The sequence below is a fragment of the Tiliqua scincoides genome, chromosome 4 (assembly GCF_035046505.1).
Source record: "Tiliqua scincoides isolate rTilSci1 chromosome 4, rTilSci1.hap2, whole genome shotgun sequence".
Taxonomy (NCBI): Eukaryota; Metazoa; Chordata; class Lepidosauria; order Squamata; family Scincidae; genus Tiliqua; species Tiliqua scincoides.
The window spans coordinates 150,345,310-150,362,912 of record NC_089824.1 but is presented as its reverse complement, the minus strand read 5'-3'; the positions used below and the strand labels follow the sequence as shown (position 1 = coordinate 150,362,912).

Genomic DNA, 17,603 nt, shown 5'->3' with positions numbered 1-17,603 from the left:
TGTAGCTCTGCTCCACAGGATCCAAGGCTCTCGTGCAGGGCTGCACACCCTACATGAGCGCCTTTTCCTCTAAAGTGCTAAAGTGGGGCTGAAGTGAATAGCCCCATTGCGGGACTGCTTACTTTACTCAGGGGAAGGGGATGAATGTCCCCTTCTCCCGAGGCGCCTCCCGCGGTAGTGCAGGAGGCTTAGGATTTTTCTGCAGTCCTTCTTGGTGCTGCCGAGCTCTGGATTGGGCTGCCCGTGTGTTATAACATCAATCATAGTAATCATAATAATAAACCAGATCATATTTATTAAGCTACATAGCACAGAGAATAGTGAAAGGTGTTCGAATGCTGTTTTATATAGTTCCTGAATCCCATTTTACCCCAAGTGTATTACTTCTGCTTATAGATAATGCAATCAGTTTAGGGTCCTAATCCTATTCTTTCCCTCGCCCACTGATGCAGCCATGTTGCTGAAGCATGTGCTGCTTCCCATGGGGAGGGGGGGAGTCCCAGAATCTCCTCCAGATAAGTGGGCGGAACCCTCCATCTACTCCTGCACCAAATAATTTCACTGGTTGCACCAGTGATTTCATCATCACCAGATGATTTCACTGGTGCAAACCATAGCGGACCCAGGAAAGTGGACCGAGGCCTGAAAGGGGATAGGATATCAGCAGCACTGCCTGTCTTCTCCCATTCCTCTCCTCCCTGCTTCCATCCCACCATCTATACTGACTAACCAGTGCCAGGGGCCATGGACAGTCTGCTTGCAGGCCACTGCCTCTGCCTGCTGCTTCCTGCTTGTGGTGGTGGCCTCGCTGCTCCTGATAGTGTGTCATGTTTGTGACTGCCACCAGAATGTCACCAGAATGCTACTTCTGGTGGCCTAAGGATAGTTTAGGATTGGGTTGTCCAAGGTCCAGTTTGGATTGAGCCAATTTTGTGGCTTGCGAAGAGCTTTAATATCATTAAAGTTCCGGGCACCTGAAAATAAGCCCCTAAATTCCAGGCCTATGCATGCCATCTTTGTGAAGCCTGGTCCATGCGATTATTTTAACAGGTAGAAGGCTGACGGCTCACATATATCCTCCAATGCCCTGATGTATCAATGCGATCCCATGCATGGAAACATTTGGTATGGATGGAGATATACATCCTCACTGACATGATTGTGTTTGTCTCCACTGAACTGGCTAGGTCAGTCTTTTGATGCATATAGGGACACACATTCTCTTTCAAGGCCACAAGTGGTTAACATGTGATGTGTTGCCTATGGCTAGATCTGGGTCAGAGTGACCGGTTGGCAACCTTCAGTCTCGAAAGACTATGGTATTGCGCTCTGAAAGGTGGTTCTGGAACAGCATCTAGTGTGGCTGAAAAGGTCATCAGGGTCCTGTCTTGTTAATCACTGGGGAAAGGGTGCTGATCCATTAAAACTGGAGCAGCATCTGACACACACAGGCACATCAAGAGCAATGAAATTAGGTTAATGAATGGTTCCTCTTGTTGACAGAAATGCACATCAAGAAGATTTACACATCCATGTCCTGTTCTATTCATGTCCTGACTATTCATGTCCAGGACATCCATGTCCTGACTATTCATGAACACTCAGCACAAAATGCTGTGAGCAGTTGCCATGGGCCCAGTGACATGAGGGGCATAAAAACAGGGCAGGAAGATACTTTAGGACTGCTGCCATTAGAAGCTAGCTCATGGTCTACTGTTTAAGGCTTAAGCTGCTCCATCCCAGAAGGCATCTGTTTAGTTCACCCCTTGTACTGAATCTGACATTCGTCCAGATAGGGCACCTCTGCCCACCTGACCAGGGTCTGGAGTCAGGTAAGGATGCCCACCTGACCATGATGATCATTGAGGCAGAATCATGACATCACCCAACAAAAGGCGCACACAAGGTTAATCTGAAAAATTATCTTGACTGTTGACCCTGACTTTGACTGATTGTTAGGATCCAGTTCACTTTTTGGGAAAAGAGGTGCGATGGAAGACGGGAGCCTTTGCCCAAAGTATGTAAGGCCAGGGACCAGGTTCTGCCTATTTTCCATGCCTAGGCCCTTCACTGCCTAAAAACATGCATTTTTGTGCGTGGCTGCTTATAACTACTTCTTACTCCTTTTTGTCTCCTACTCCTATTTCAATAAACTTCCCTCTTACATTCAGTGAGGAGCACCTCCCTTGTGTGACTGCTAGTCCCATGCTACTGCATCTGTTTTGGAGTCCCCAGAATAATTGGAGCTCCCACCATGCAACTGGCAGCCCCCTCTGACTGGTTTCAGCGTTGGTAGCGTTTCCTACTGTTCAGTAATGATGACCTGAGGAGACGAAGGAGGGTGCCAGGTGCAGGGTCCTGTTCCCTCAGCTATCACAGGGAGTTATCACAGTTGCCAAAGCTGGAAAGGTATATTTTAGCTCCCTAACCCTTCACTTCTTCTTACAAAATATTACCAGAGTGGTGACCTGTTGCTGTGTTTTATGACAGGGCTCCTGTTCATCTGCATAATAGTTCAACATTCAGCAAGTGCTCCCCCCCAGTTGTGTATTTCTATTTTAGTTGTTGAATTTCTGCCTGTCATGCAACGTTTGAAGATGAAAAAAGAAACATTGTTAACTCTATGTTAGCAACTTGAAACTTGTGTCACATTTCTGAAGATCAACACTGCACTGAACATTTCTTATGTATGAATGTTTACATTCTAGAGCGGTATCCTGGGCATATTTATTTAGAGGTAAGCCGCATTTTGTTCAATGTGCTTAGTCAAAGGCAAGTATACAAAAATTTGCCATTGCATATCCTATTCCTATATGTATACTCAGAAGACCTACTATATTCCATGTGACTTAATCTCAGGTGAATGAGCACAGGATTGCAGTCTTAAGGCCCAATCCTATCCAACTTTCCAACACTGGTGCAGCCGCAATGCAGCCCTGAGGCAAGGGAACAAATGTTTCCCATATATTGAGGAGGCCTCTGTGACTGCCTCCCCACTACAGGAAGCAGTGCATAGCCCACTGGCACAGTAGCACTGGAAAATGGATAGGATTGGGCCCTTAATGGTCTAATCCTAATATTGGCTATGATATTGTGAAAGTCACTCTTGAAATGTATGGAGTTACACACTTCTGGGTTGCCACTGCAGACAGCGTGGAGGACCCCACACTCAGCAGTGGCAAAGAGGAACCCCACCAACTTTGGTGAATTGGCAGGGTGGGCAGAAGGGACATGGGGTGGAAGAATCAGGGTGGAATAGGGGTAGAGCCAGAGGTGTGTCAGAGGCAGGAAGGGATGGGAGCTAGTGTAGGCAATTTGTGCTGGGTGCTATCCCCTCTGGAGTGAGCCAACACACCATCTTTGTCTCCTCGGACTTGTGCCAGCAAAACAGCTGGTGCAGGTCTGAGGAGATCCAGTGGAGGTCAAGGGGCTTACAGGGGGTAATAGAAAATATTTTCCCTTTCCCCTCCCAAGCCTCCCAATTGGCTTGTTTTTGATGCAGCTGCATGCTATGGTGGGGAAAAGGACAGAATTGTGCAGTGAGTCTCATTCAATCAAAATGCCTGTACATTTGTCAGCAATATAAGTCAAAATTGTAGAAGTGTTAAGGAGCTAACTACATGTTACACACAACTGCATGTAACTAAATCCTGATGCTGTTTGACACTTTTAAAAATGAAAAGCTGAAAGGGAAATGTAGAGTAGAGAAATGGCAAGGGCCAGAGTGGTCACACTTAACCCACTGTTTTTCTAACTCCAAATTCCCCCCTCCCATGACCCTGTCCTCTGTGGGGGTCTAAAACTGAGTGTTGTTTTTTTTTCCAGAGAAAAGATCTTGTCGCAAATGTCTAAACCATGTCAAAACACCATCACCGTATTTGTTAGTAAGATACGTCAGTATGAAATGGGAAAGCATATTTTGGGAAGGAAAACACAGGCATTTTGGCAATGTGATATTACCCAGGAGCCCATGCAACCAACAACTGTGAGGAGTTTTCTTGTTGATCTGAAACGAATGTCTCACATTACTCTGTTAGCTTTCACATCTTTGCATTAGCTTTAGTGTGCTTACAAATTGTTCCCAGACTGCAGGTTTCATGGTTATTTTTTAATTAACAAATATGTTGCTTAGAATACACATATACATTTTTCTTCGGGAATTAATTCCTTCAGGATATTGAGTACAAGTCTTCTGCTGTTTCAGAAAAAATGCAACTATGTATAAGGCCATGGCTTCTCTTATCCAGAGCTGCCCTTCCTCTGACAGTTTATCAGATCCTGTGAAATATGCAGGAGAAATTCAATCACTATGCTGTCTTAGTCTTTGGGTAGTCTACAGATTCCTGATGCTGTAACTTCTTTTCTTTTCTAACTCAGACCTCTGTTTTGCTTCTTTCTCCAACTTTTCCAGTGTATTCTATTTTCAGTTCTTCCCCACAGGCTCTCTGATTGTTGAGAGTTAAGGGAAAATAGCAAAAATATTTGTGTTGACTTCAGAATGGTGTAGATTAACAGCAGATGTATTCCCCAAGCATGTGTTTTAACTTTCATTGATGTGCTCTGAAGCGCAGACTCTAGGCCAGGCATTTGCTAATTGTGGGTAGTTTGGCAGATGAGAAGCTAAAAATAATGTTTTTATGTTTTATTACTGTAAATTATTTTGTTCCTTCTCTCAAATGGAATATATCTGGTGTATTTCATGTATGGATGAGTTTAATATTACGCTTCTGTTGTATTTTCCAATGAAGTTGTAATCTAGATTTCTGTCTGGATTAAACAAACAGATAGCATGTATTTTGCAGTTCTTTTTCTGTTTCTAGTGGTAACAAGAGAACAGAGTAAGGATCACTCAGCTGCCTTAGAATTCACATCAAATTTCTAAGGTTTAAGGAATCCTCATTGTAGCTTATGGACTCATGGACTAAGCAGCTTGCTTAATAGAAAAATTGTTATTTATATCCTCCATAAATTTAATCCTTTTCCTTCCCCCATGATGCAGCTGTTTGTAAAGTGGTCTTTAAAGGTGGTAGACTTGGCTCACTAGTTCAATCTCCAACCACTTTCTCAAATTTTAGGCAAGTAATTCACCTGATACAGGAAATGTCCATGGTCAGCAGTCTTAAACATGTGTTTTGGTATTAAGAGCAGCATCAACTTGTATTCTGATATGGGTGAGTAAACTCGATCATCTTGCATCAATAAATAGACTGTTTTCTAGTTGAGATTCGGCTACAGCATCTTGAGAATGTGGCATCTATTAGATATGGGGCCATAATAGAATTACTGAGTTCTCTCCCATTGTTTTCCTCTTTTGCCACCCATTCAGTCCCAATTAGGAGTATTTTTAAAAAGTTTTGTGGAACATGGGTTGAATTGTCTATTTGGATACAGTTAAGTGAAGTGGCATTACCAGGGCCTCAACATATGTAAGAATTTTGCTATAGTATGCAGTCAGGCTCTCTCAAAAGCAACAAATACTTTGCCACTTGACTTTCAAAGGAAAGTGGCTTGTAATTCTGGGATTTTCCACATAAATGTGGAAAAATTATAAAGGCAAAGATAGGACCCTTAATGAAATCCACAAGTCCCGCCTCCTGACTTCACTCTCGCCCCATTTTAGGAAAATCCTAGTCCCCACTAACCTTCTAAAAGTTAGGGTTGCCAAATCAGATGCATTCATAAACTTGAGGACAGGCTGTCTTGGGTCCTTCTGTAATCAGAGCACTGTGTGGCTTTCAGGCTGAAATTGAGGGCCCAATCCTATCCAACTTTGCAGTGCTGATGCGGCCTTAAGGGAACAGATGTTCCCTTACCTTGAGGATGCCTCCCCTGCCTGCCCTCCCTGGATGGGATGTAGCACATACCCCATTGGTTGGCAACCTTCAGTCTCAAAAGACTATGGTATAAGCCTACAGCACCCAGTATTCCCAGGTGGTCTCCCATCCAAGTACTAACCAGGCCTGACCCTACTTAGCTTCCAAGATCAGACAAGATTGGACATGTGCAGGGTAACATTGGCACAGCTGTATCACTGCTGGGAAGTTGAATAGGATTGGGTGCTGAATCTTGCAAGAACTCTGGTGCATTTGTAATGTGAGGAGGCCCCAGAATGTGCCATCATCTTTTGTAATTAAGTGCAGTTCACTTTATTACATACACGTATGTAACATACAGAAAAGTTTCAAAATCAGAAACATCTATCTAAAGCTATTATACTCACAGATAAAAACCCACGTGCTAATTCTACACCTGTTTTCTCTGGTCTGTCACATTGATTCACTGGGCTTTAATTCCAAGAAAGTATATTTAGGACTGTGAATACAATGTGACAAGATTCTAAAAGGCAGAGAATGGTTTGAGGGCACACGCTACAGCCAGCTTGCTGAATCTAAGTCTGGTCTGATCTAGGTCTGGTTAGTGCTTGGTTGGGTGGGCATCTGAGAACCCCAGATATACCACCTTGAATTCTATGGTGGAAGAAAGGAGAGATAAGTGTAATTAACAAAACTGCCAAGAACTTTACTTCTGTCCTACTGAGCCGTAGTTATTGCTGGTTGTTCCAGCTACCCGAGTATCTCCTCTGATTGGCTAGACTGCTGATAACTTTGCTTTCCAGTCTGGAACTGTTACCAATAATAATGACTATTGATCTACAGTGGAAAATTTTAATTTTAAAGGGAGAGATGGTGGAGCACAATCACGGCTGCAACATGGAAGCTGTTCTCCCAAATGTGTGGAGGTAGGCTGCGGTTACAACAGGGTGGGAGTGGCACTCCACAATACCCAGAGACACTATTTTCTATCTTACTTCTTCAAGGGTCAGTTCAGACAATAATTTAATTCTTCAACCAGACAAACACAATTAAGTATATGCCAATTCACAGCACATGTATGTCCTTGGCCTCTCCTTTTGTTCCTGGGTCTGTTTCCTTAATTGCATAGTACAGCATGCATAAAGGCACAGTTAGGATGCACTCCCCCCAACTCACTGAGTAGTTAGAGGAGGGGCTAGGTGCCCCCTTTGCATGCATGTCCTTAATTACGTAGGGTAAATCAGTGAATTAAATTATTGTCTGAAATGTTCCCAAGTGACCCAGGTTTTTTAAAGCCACTTAAAAAAAAAAAGTTGCCAAAAACTAGCTCGCCTTGAAGCCACTTCTTGAAGTTATTTGATGAAGTTAGCTCTAGTTCATAGAAGTTTATGCCACAATAAATCTGTTAAACTTTAAGGTGCAAAAAGAGTCTTTGGTCTGGTCTATACATGCAGCAGCATAAGATGACAGAACGGACTGTACCACGCCTTGCTGCAGATGGGTGATCACCTTTTTTTAAACATTTGTCAACTGTGTTAATGCAAATAGCAAAAAAAAAAAAAAAAGCTGGCAAAGGACTGGAATAGAACTTTAAATCATGCTGTGGTAGCTTTCTATTTGTAGCATTGTTTTTAAAGATGTGAGTGCATATTCAAATACATATGGAACCCCGCATTAGCAGTCTAATGTGGTGCAGTCTCTGCTATCCTCTCCCCCCCCAATTCTCCTACATGCATAGACCAGGCCTTAATTGTTTGGTGGGACACAGAAGGCCTGTTTGGAAAATCCCAGACATATGAACAAAGATGGTTGTAGTTAGTGAAATGCAATCTTTGAATGCTTGGGGACTCTTTCCTTGTATTACGTATTATTTTGCATATTCTGGATTTGGGGCTTAGCATTGCAAACAAATTCTGGGGCTAAGCCCGTGTGAATCCTGATTTAAATCTTGGTGATATCTCTGGTTTAACGTTGCTTGAATCCTTCCTTTCCACCAGTGGGATTTGCTCCCAAAGTAACCATGACCTCTTCCAGTGGGACTTGACACAATCAGTGCAGGCTTTTTAATTGAGACAGTTAAAAAAAAAATCACATTACAGAGTTAATTAACTTAGCACTGCTAGGAAGCTATTATCACCAATTACCACTCTTACCATGTTTATCTTGTAGCGTGTATACTTTTAAAACTGTCGCTAGACTAGCCTTTCACATTTTCCTCCACTGTTTTCAATTAATGTTATCTGCGTACCCCTGTATGTTCTCACCTGGTGATTATTTCACCTCATGCCTGGGATGAAGGGGACTGAAGCCCATGAAAGCTGATCCTATAATAAATGTCTTTAGGATGCTATAAGTCTCTTTGGATATACTCTAGTTCAGCAGTGGCATAGCTAAGGGGGTGCAGGGGATAAGCTTTAGGGGGGCATCAAGCTTTAGGGGGGCAACAAGCTGAACTTGACACTACTGGCCAAAATTGTGAAAATCTTGGTATGTATGAATAATACCATCATGTTATATATCATTGGAAAGGTAATTTAATGCAGAATGAAATGAAACAAACTGCAATGGAATATCTATATTCTATCAAATGTTATAGTCAATTAACCAGAAAATGAAAACACAACTGCATTATGGAACAAAAGATGGATTTTTTAAAACTCAGAACTGACCTATGAGACTGATTGCTTTGAGAGCCAATGACATGTTATTATGTTATTGACATGTTATTATGATACAGCATGAAACCAATAAGGTGTTAATATGAGTCAGCTCTCATTTCCATGTATCATAATACAGTTATCCCTACTAACTGGGTGAAAAGGCACTTTTTCAAGTGGTGCGCCTCTTGGATTTAGCAGGGGGAGAATAACCATTCCTCTTCACATCAGCACAGTGTCTCGAACCAATCAGGGGCACACTTTTTATTTATTTAATTAAATTTGATTTTGTCTGGAGGGGGCAAGCTACTGGGGGAAGGAGGTGGGTTCCTCCCAACTTTCACTTTTTAAAAAGCCTGGGTGTGATATCACTTCCGGTTGTGACATCGCTTTTGGGGCAACATTTTGAGCTTGGCACCAGGCTACATGATCATTAGCTATGCCTCTGTGGTACAGTGTTTCTCAACCTTTGTCCTCCACTGCATCACCTCATGTGGTTCACCTATTTGAAGTACCACTGGAAGTAACTGGTGATGATATCATCACCAATTACTTCTGGGTTGGGAAGCCAGATGTAATGTGAGGAACACCAGCAAAAAGCTCAGGATGGACAAGAGGGCATTTCTGAGTGTGGAAAAGCATGTTTTGTAGCTGTTTGCCAAACCTCCTACTTCTGTTTGTTGTGTCATGTTCCTGGTCTTGCTGCCAGGCAGCCGGTGTTCAGGGGTTCCATAAGAGCCACCATGCACCACCTCTAGTACCATCCCGTACCACTGGATGAGAAACACTGCTCTAGTAAGAAGGATTTTAACATACAAAGTCTAAAGAGGTAGATTTAGGTTACAATCCTATACACACTTACCTGGGAGTAAGTCTCATTGAACATAATGGGACTTTCTTATGAGTAGATATGCCTAGGATTATGCTGTGAGCGTGACACACTCTGTAGAATGAGGCACCCCACAATGAGGTTTGGGTGGGTAACTACATGAACCTGTCCACTGACATTGCTCCTTAGGTCTTCTGTGGCAGGGTGACCAGATGTCCTCTTTTTCCAGGTCATGCCCTCTTTTTTAGCCTCCTGTCCTGGAAAAGAACTTAATGTCCTCCTTTGCCCTTTGAGCAGGCAGCGCAGAGCCTTCTTGGAATTAATAAATTGTATGTAATGTATTCTAAATTTAATAATAATACAGTTTTAAATTACTCATGAAGTCAATATATATGAGTGTTTTGGCTTTTATTTTGTCATGTCCTACATCTTTCTTGGATGTCCTACATTTTGGGGTGCCTGGTCTTCTTTTGACATCTGGTCACCCTGTTTCGAAGTGAGTTCAAGGCTCCTTTACGGCCGGCTTGTGGCACAGCCCAATGCTTTCCGCACTTTCCTGGGAGTAAGCCCCATGGACTCTAGTGGGACTTACTTCTGAGTAGACATGCATAGGCTTGGGCTGTAAGTGTTTCTTAAAGCTGTTTTCACCCTGGGCATAGCTGGAGAGTTCTCTTCATTCTTTTTGGGGATCTTAGTGAAGGGCGAAGGGGGGGCTGCCGGGTCTTTTCAGCCACAGGGTCAAGCTGGCGGGGCTGCCGCGCGCCTTGTCGCGGCTTTCCCCGGCAGGGAGCGCTGGTGAGCCAGGCAGCGCGGCTGGCTGCCGGCCGCCTGTGGCCAGCAGGGCTGGCTGCCTTGGCCTGGGATGGGTCGGTCTGGAGCGGAGCTTAGGAAAGTGACAAGCGAGCGAGCGAGCGCGCGGGAGAGGGAGAGCGCGCGCTGGCTGGCTGGCTTGCAGACGGCGGCAGCTCCAGAGCGCAGCGCGGGGCGGACGGCCACAGCCTGCCTGCGAGCGCCCCGGAGCAGGACTGCTGGATGGTGGAGTAGCCGGCTCAGGGATGCAGCGGCAGCTCCGGCCGGGCGGGTGGGAGAGGAGCCCCTTCCTGCTCCAGTTGCTCTTGTGGCTGCACACGCGGAGCCTGGCGCACGCCGCGGCCCCAGGTAAGCGAGGTCCCCGCCGGCGCGGCGCGGCTTCCCTCTCTTCCTCCTCCGCCTGCTGCCGGGGGATGCGCCGGGGCCAGAAGCCCTTCACTCTTCCCAGCCTTTGCCCCTGCAGCAGCGCTGCACTCAGCCTGCCCCTGGAGGGAGAGAGCCTGGCTGGGGGGTGGTGCGAGTGTGGAAGCGGCAGACTGCAGGAGGAGCTGGCAGCGGTGGGACCTTCTGCGTGGTGCGGGTGGGGAGATGTGTGGGGACTCGGGACAGCCCGAAGCTGGGCACGTTGACTCTCGAGGAAGCCCCACGAAGTGGAATGGGGCGCGTTGAGCTTCTTGAGCCGCGGACGTGGGAAGACCTTTCGTTCAGTGGGGGGGATTGAGAGCCCAATCCTGTGCCTGTCTACTCAGAAGCAAGTCCCATTTTAGTGAAGGGATCTTACTCCCAGGAAAGTATGGATAGGTTTGCAGCCTAAGAACCCAAGCCTATGCAGGTATACTCAGAAGTAAATCCCATTGTAATCAATGGGGCTTACTCCCAGGTAAGTGTGGACAGGATTGGCTGCAATCCTGTCCACACTTACCTGGGAGTAAGTCCCATTGACTACAGTGGGGCTCACTTCTGAGTAGACATCCATAAGATTGGACTCTGACTGCCACCTGGGACCAGGTGCTATGAGCTAACTGGTCAGATTTGGACACACACCAGGGCTTCAGGATTCAGCCCACCCTGGAGTCCAGTGTGGGACTGGCCAAAAACATATATAGTCAAAAGGGCAGAGCACTAGTGAACATTTTCAGAATTGGCTTTCTTCATCACTGAGGAAGACCCCTGCCCCAGGCTGACATTAGGAAGTCATGACTGTTACTCCACTTGGAATCCTGTGTTCTGTCACTGTAAGAAGTCAACAATTTGTTCCTTATTATAGGATGAGATGCCTATGCACAGCCCAGGCTTCTTCCGCCAGCAAAGCATCCACCCTTCAAGTTCAGTTACCCATTCCAAATGCCATCCCTGTTAGTCTTTCTTTTGGAACTTACTTGCTGAATCTAGTGGGTGTTGACCTGCACTTTCAAAACAGGTTCAGGTTTGTCTACAGGCCATGTTTTCTGACTCAAAAAAGTCTCCCTTTGAACATCTCAGTTGTTTTGGGGATGGTTGTCTTTATTCAGTGATGAACGAAAATGTACTTGGCACATGCTGAGAAACAAGTTGGTCTTACTTCACATGTGCCAGCAATGAGCCCTAATACTGAAAGCAGAGGTGAGCAGTGCTTAAAGTGATTGGAAGCCCATTTGGAGTTGAGTGTGGTTAGCTTTGGCATTGACTTGTATGAGGGAATCACCTACCAATTTTGCCATCATTGCTGAGCATAGGTGGTTCTGCTCTTGTTCAGGATCCCCACAGACTTTCCTGCTGCAGTTGGTTTAGTTTGTTTGCTCTCTTGCAAGAACCTCAGAAGGAATCCAGTGTTTTGGCCACCTCCTCCCCCTCTTCCTTTCTCCTTTTGCAAGAGTTTGCATTCTCTTGAATGAAATTAAGGGTCGATGTGTGAATCTGAATAAACAAAGACTAGAACTCTGCCAATTGTTGACTTGATCGCTTCCACATTTTCACAGTTTGCATCAGAGCCTAGTTAGACATGTGCGTGCCTTCAGTCCACAGCATCTGCAAAGTCTAAGGGTAGTTATGTGGCCAGTTTAAGCTGATTGGTAGATTCCCGAGACTTTATTCCTAAGCCTTACCTCAACTGGCATCTAAAAAAAACCCCAGACCCATAATGGCAACAAGCTAATAAGGCAAACTCAGGCCTTTATAAATATCCCTGTGGGAAGCCTCCAGGGCTTCCCTTTCTTTTTTTCCTGGGCTGGACATAATGAAAAGGAGGATGAACTGCTCCTGTGGATTCAGTCAAATTGTTCTTCAAGCTGGGGGTTGAAAAGTTGATTGAGGTGATTGAGTCGGGGAATAGCAACAATTCTGAAGCTGGAGGGGGCAGTGGATAAAAGCAAGGAAAGATATAGTTGGGTCCCCTGGTCATGCATGTGGTTTGGTAGTTTGGGTTTGTTTTTGGCAAGTCTTTAAGGATGACTGAAAGAGCCCTGGAAAGGTAATGATTTGTGATTGCACAGTTGGGTCAGATGGTGAGTATAATCCTGCATGATAGCAATAGTTGGCTGGAATGTTTTAAATTGGATCTCTGTGGGGGTCTGTGTGGAAAGGTCCATGTGCCAGATCACTTAATGTGGATTAGCTTAATTCCAGACTGCATCCCCAACTGTTCGGTGAATGGTCTGGGACATCCTGATGCTGTAGCGTTGTTGAAACTCAATTAGTGTGGACCTCACCAGGGGGGAAAGCCACATATATACTGTGTTACACATTTCAAGCAAAGGCCCTGCCCTACATATGAAAAAAAAATACCCAGAAGGATATATGCATTTGTTCATATTCATCCATTGTCTCTTCCATCCTTCTTCTGCTCCTAGCACAATTGGCAAATTTTGGATTGTGGAAGAAGAGACTTGCATCTTTTGCTAGTTCTGTAAAACACCAAGAACCTGATGGTGTTGTGTACTAATGTTATCAATTAACACTCTTTTAAAATGTCTGCTATCAGGGTGGCTAAAAGGTATTTCCACATGTATTCAGTGCATAATTATGGGTAAAGTGAGGATTATAATACACTTTAGTGATTGTTCGTAAAGAACCTTGGACATGTGAACTTGTTTGTATTAACATGGAGTGTAAGACTTTTGGGAGGGGTATGTATGAAGGAGAACAGGTTGGAGGCTCCAGTTCTAATATCTAGTTCACATATACTGTACACTGATAACTATACACCTAATGCCTGGCAACTGAATGTGTGAACAGTCTTTTCTGAAGGGCATTACGCACAAGGTGGCCTTGAGGTTATGTGAAATTTCTATCTGTAGTATTAGATTTCTAGATTTCATCTGCACATATGATTTATCACTGAATTAACTCACTGACTTTTATAAATCACTGAATTTTATCACTGTCTTCATGTGATAAAAGACACATGTGTGAATCAGCACCAAGAGCTGTGTACTCACAGTACATTCTTTCAAGTAAATGTGTTTGCACTGAAATTAAAAAGCGTAGTTTTATGCATGTTTACTCAGAAATAAATCCCAATGGGACTTCCTCCAAGGTAAACGTATAGAATTGCAGCCTTCAATAGGAACTTAATGCATCTGTTGGCTCCTCTTGACAGACAGAGGTCTGTGATTATCTGTTGCTTGAGCATTATCATCTCCAAATGTTTAACTGTACAAGAAATATCTTTAATATTTCAACTTTTAAAAAATAATATTTGAAAACATAATTTTGGAGTTAATTTGTTCTTTGGACATTAACATTTCGGAATTGATGAAGAGCTCTGCAGAGCTCTGGAGGAAAACATGTTTTTTGAAATAGAAGTTGGATGAAACAACTTGCTTGTTTTGTGTGTCTTTGTAATTGATTGTAACTATAAGATCTGCTGCTATTTCACAATTGTACATGAGTCTATTTCTTAGTCTAGTCAAAGAAGACCAAATGTTGAAAAGATCTTGGAAACTGTAGACTGGGGATTGGCAGCCTATGGCCCGTGGTCTGGATACAGCTCGCCAACCAAAGTTTTTTGAGGTCGCAGTCCTGAGGCCAACCAGTGGATGGCACTCTTACCAGGGGGTGGGGGCGGCACCAGGACTCTGCGAGGCTGCAGGTGAGATTCCAGCATGCTGACTTTGCAACTTCAGAGTCATGCAGGTATGTAGCAAATTGGGTGGTAGGCTAGGAGGGTAGGGTAGGTAGGTGCAAATCAAGTTTTGCATACTGTGGAACTCAGCAACCCAGAAATTTGGTGATTGACCTGGTGATGTCATTGCCAAATGAGCTGACCCCCCTCCTGTAGACACTTGAAGGCCAAGTCTGGACCTTGATCCTCCTATGGCCTCCCTCAGAAATGTTGTTATGCATCTTAGCTATCTTTTTCCAAGCGGAGCCTCTTTAACCTCACCTGCCTAAGTGTGACCGGCAAAAGGGATGCTCTGAAAACGTTTTCCCCTTGTGAATCTTAGTGCTTCACTGCTGTCAGCAAGCCAAGTCAGGCAAATAGTAGTGAAACACTAACAGGGCTGTGGAAAAGATTCTGCCAAATTCTCTGTTGTTCTTGACATGAGAAGTGAAGGGTTTAAACCACCCTCTTCCTATGTGTCTTCTTGTCTGGGAGTGAATAAGTGGTTGGAGCTGATATTGCTGGTCCTTCAGACCTTGTTCAATTCAAAAGATGGCCCTTGTTTAAAATTAGTTGCCCTCATGGCTATCTGGTATAGCTTTGCTTGCCTTTTTAAAATGCAGGGCCAGCTAGTGTTGAATTTACTTCCACTAGAAATTTTTAAACTAAAGAGATTTGCAAATATTACCCCAATTTATGTCCTTGGAATTTGTATCATTGATACTTGGAGGGTTGCTTTCAAAATAAAGTGGAATCAGTAGTTCAGGCTGTTCATCATTGGCATCCTTCAGTCTTGGAAGACAACCATATTGATACATCCTATGGAAAATTAGGAATACATATATTTAATATTCTGTGTGACTGCTTATCTTAAGAATGTGTGATCACAAAAGACATGTGGTGATAGTGTAACACTGTTCCCATCAGGTTCTGAGGGCAGTGTTGACCAAGCTTAAATTCTGAGGGCAGTGAAGTTCCGAGAATAGCCACTGTGTTTAATAGTACTGTACAACTCTTCCTAGGAGAAAAACAGGAGCTGACCTTTAGAAAGAGCAATGTAATTATTATCTCCCTTAAAAGGGGGTAGATAGCTTGTTTGGTTTCTGTTATAACACAGCGTTTTATATTTATTGCAGCTTCTTGCTGGGTACCAACGGCTTTTGCTTGAGTAGTTGCAATATCACTGCTGAAGTGCGTTAGAGAGTTAGTTCAAAGAGTGTATTTCAGAGCTTTAACTCTCACTTGTTATGGAGAACTTCCTGTTGCACTGAAACTATCAGTGTTATAACTGCCCTGACTCTGCCCTTCACAGTACTATTACCCAGATAAGCTGTTTTCCAGGATCTGATGTCCTTCACCAAAGATCACTCCTGCATTAGCCTGCACTTATACACAGCGAGAGATCAACTCGAGATAAGGTCACTGACAGTTTCCCTGACTCCAGTTTCCACACAGCACCCACAGAGGTAAAATTCTCCCACTCTGGCTAAACGCCACTAACCAACAGTCTGTTAAACATCAGTCTCCCTAAAATTCCATTGTTTTCCCTGTTCTTCCCATCTGCCCATCTCAGAACTTTGAATGCAACTTTCTGTTTGGTCTTTCTCAAGCCCTGAACATTTCATCCTTGGATGGAAGGTGATTGGTTTAAACCAATTAATTATTAAATACCAATTATTGATTAAATAGTTTCCAGACAGATATGTGACTGCATCTATACTGAAACAAATGAGAAAGAATTATTGGTTTATCTTGATCCCTTATGTCATCTGAAGAAATCTGGTTGAAATACATGGGGATCAATCTGTTTTACTCTCACAAGGTAGGAAGGCTGAGAGGGAATAGTTTGAGTCCCAAGACATGATCTGAGAGCAAGATGCAACCACTTTACTGAAATTAAGCAGGCCTTTGTGTACTCAGTGCCTGCACGGGGACCCATCTATATCACCCTGAATACTATGATGGGTGGAATATAAATAATTTGCCCAAGGCCATCCAACTGTGTTACACATTACACAACTGCAAATCTGATTTTACTATAATATATAAGTTTGACCATAAGACACAGCCAATTCAGATTCCCTGATGGGATTATTTCCATGAAACATGTGACTGCAAACAGTGTCAGCTGCATTCACACCTTACCTTTTTACCTCTTTGTATATTTTATAACGTTATGTGTGAAGCAGCCTCCAGGAATCTTGAGCAGACCATTAAAAACTGAGTTCCCCACTACTGTAGTCACCAAACCGCATTGGCTCACATTTCTAATTTGTGAGATACATTTTGTGCAATATGTCAGAGTATGATCACAATATAAATCACAATAGTTGGAAAGATTTCAGTACAACCAGGGGAACTTGGGCATAAGGTATAATCTCCTAAAGGTGAGACCACGATAGAACTGACCATGATGGATTCATCTGTGATGTTCTTTTGGTGGTGTGTCTGTGGAGTTCTTCTGGTAGAATGATCACTTTATTTTGAAAAATAATTATGTAGTCGGCCAAAAGTAAAAGCTAATAGATAGATTTAATTCCTTTTTAAAGCGATACCTTCTGTGGAATTTTAAGTCTATCTGTCTAAAGGCTTAAACATTTTAATCCAGTATTTAGAGAAAGTTCTTTTGGGTCTTTACATTTCACATTGCTATCAATCTCCTTGCAAAATACTAAAACCAGGCTATCTCCTAAGAGACAAACTTGGATGGTTTCCCTTAATTCCAGGCATTCCTACATTTTTTTTCTTCAAATTTAATTGCTTTATAAAACATCTTTCCAAGTCTGACTGTGCATTCTGTTTTTCTTTTGATAACCAGGTCTCGGAGGTAATATTGTCAGTTATTATTGTCTTAGATTCAGCTGTATGGAATGTTTTACCCTTATTTTATACATGTGACAGTCCAGGGCAGGCAGAAATTGCAGAAGGTATAATAAAATTAACCTCCTTGACTTTAATTAGCTGTTATGAATTTTAGCTATTTTGAATAGCAGGGGTGGTCAAACTGTGGCTTGTGAGCCACATAAGTCTCTGATATATGTGTGGTTCATAGAAATATGTTAGCTGAGTTCCTTTTTGCATCACATTAATATTAAAGGTAAATAAAAAATTTCAAACTTTATAATTTACTGAGAATCCATTGGATTAAAATGTAAGTTTAATGTTTATGGTCAGTAAATGTATTTTTAAGAATTTAAATATTTCAAGAATAAACTCTCAAATATCTGAAGTTTATCTTATGTGGCTCTTAGGTTAAACAAGTTTGGCCACCCTGTTATACAGTCTCTAAAATTCAGGCTTTTGAATAATTTTAGATTCATGTCAATAAAAATACCATGGCCAGCCCAATCCTAACCTGCTCTGGACTAGGCAGGCCAACTGTCATGCGCTACATCCATCACAGGTTAGGAGGT

The 17,603-nt window shown here is 43.3% G+C and overlaps 1 protein-coding gene across 1 annotated transcript in view; it reads left to right on the top strand.

Moving 5' to 3' along the window:
* Positions 1 to 10,229: 10,229 nt before the first annotated feature.
* The window catches only part of ROR1 (receptor tyrosine kinase like orphan receptor 1), a 214,943-nt gene continuing 207,569 nt past the window's right edge, over positions 10,230 to 17,603 (top strand). The window contains exon 1 of the mRNA XM_066623616.1: positions 10,230 to 10,457. Within this exon, the coding sequence (XP_066479713.1) occupies positions 10,355 to 10,457 (103 nt within the window). The 5' untranslated portion in view covers positions 10,230 to 10,354. The remainder of the gene's footprint in view (positions 10,458 to 17,603) is intronic.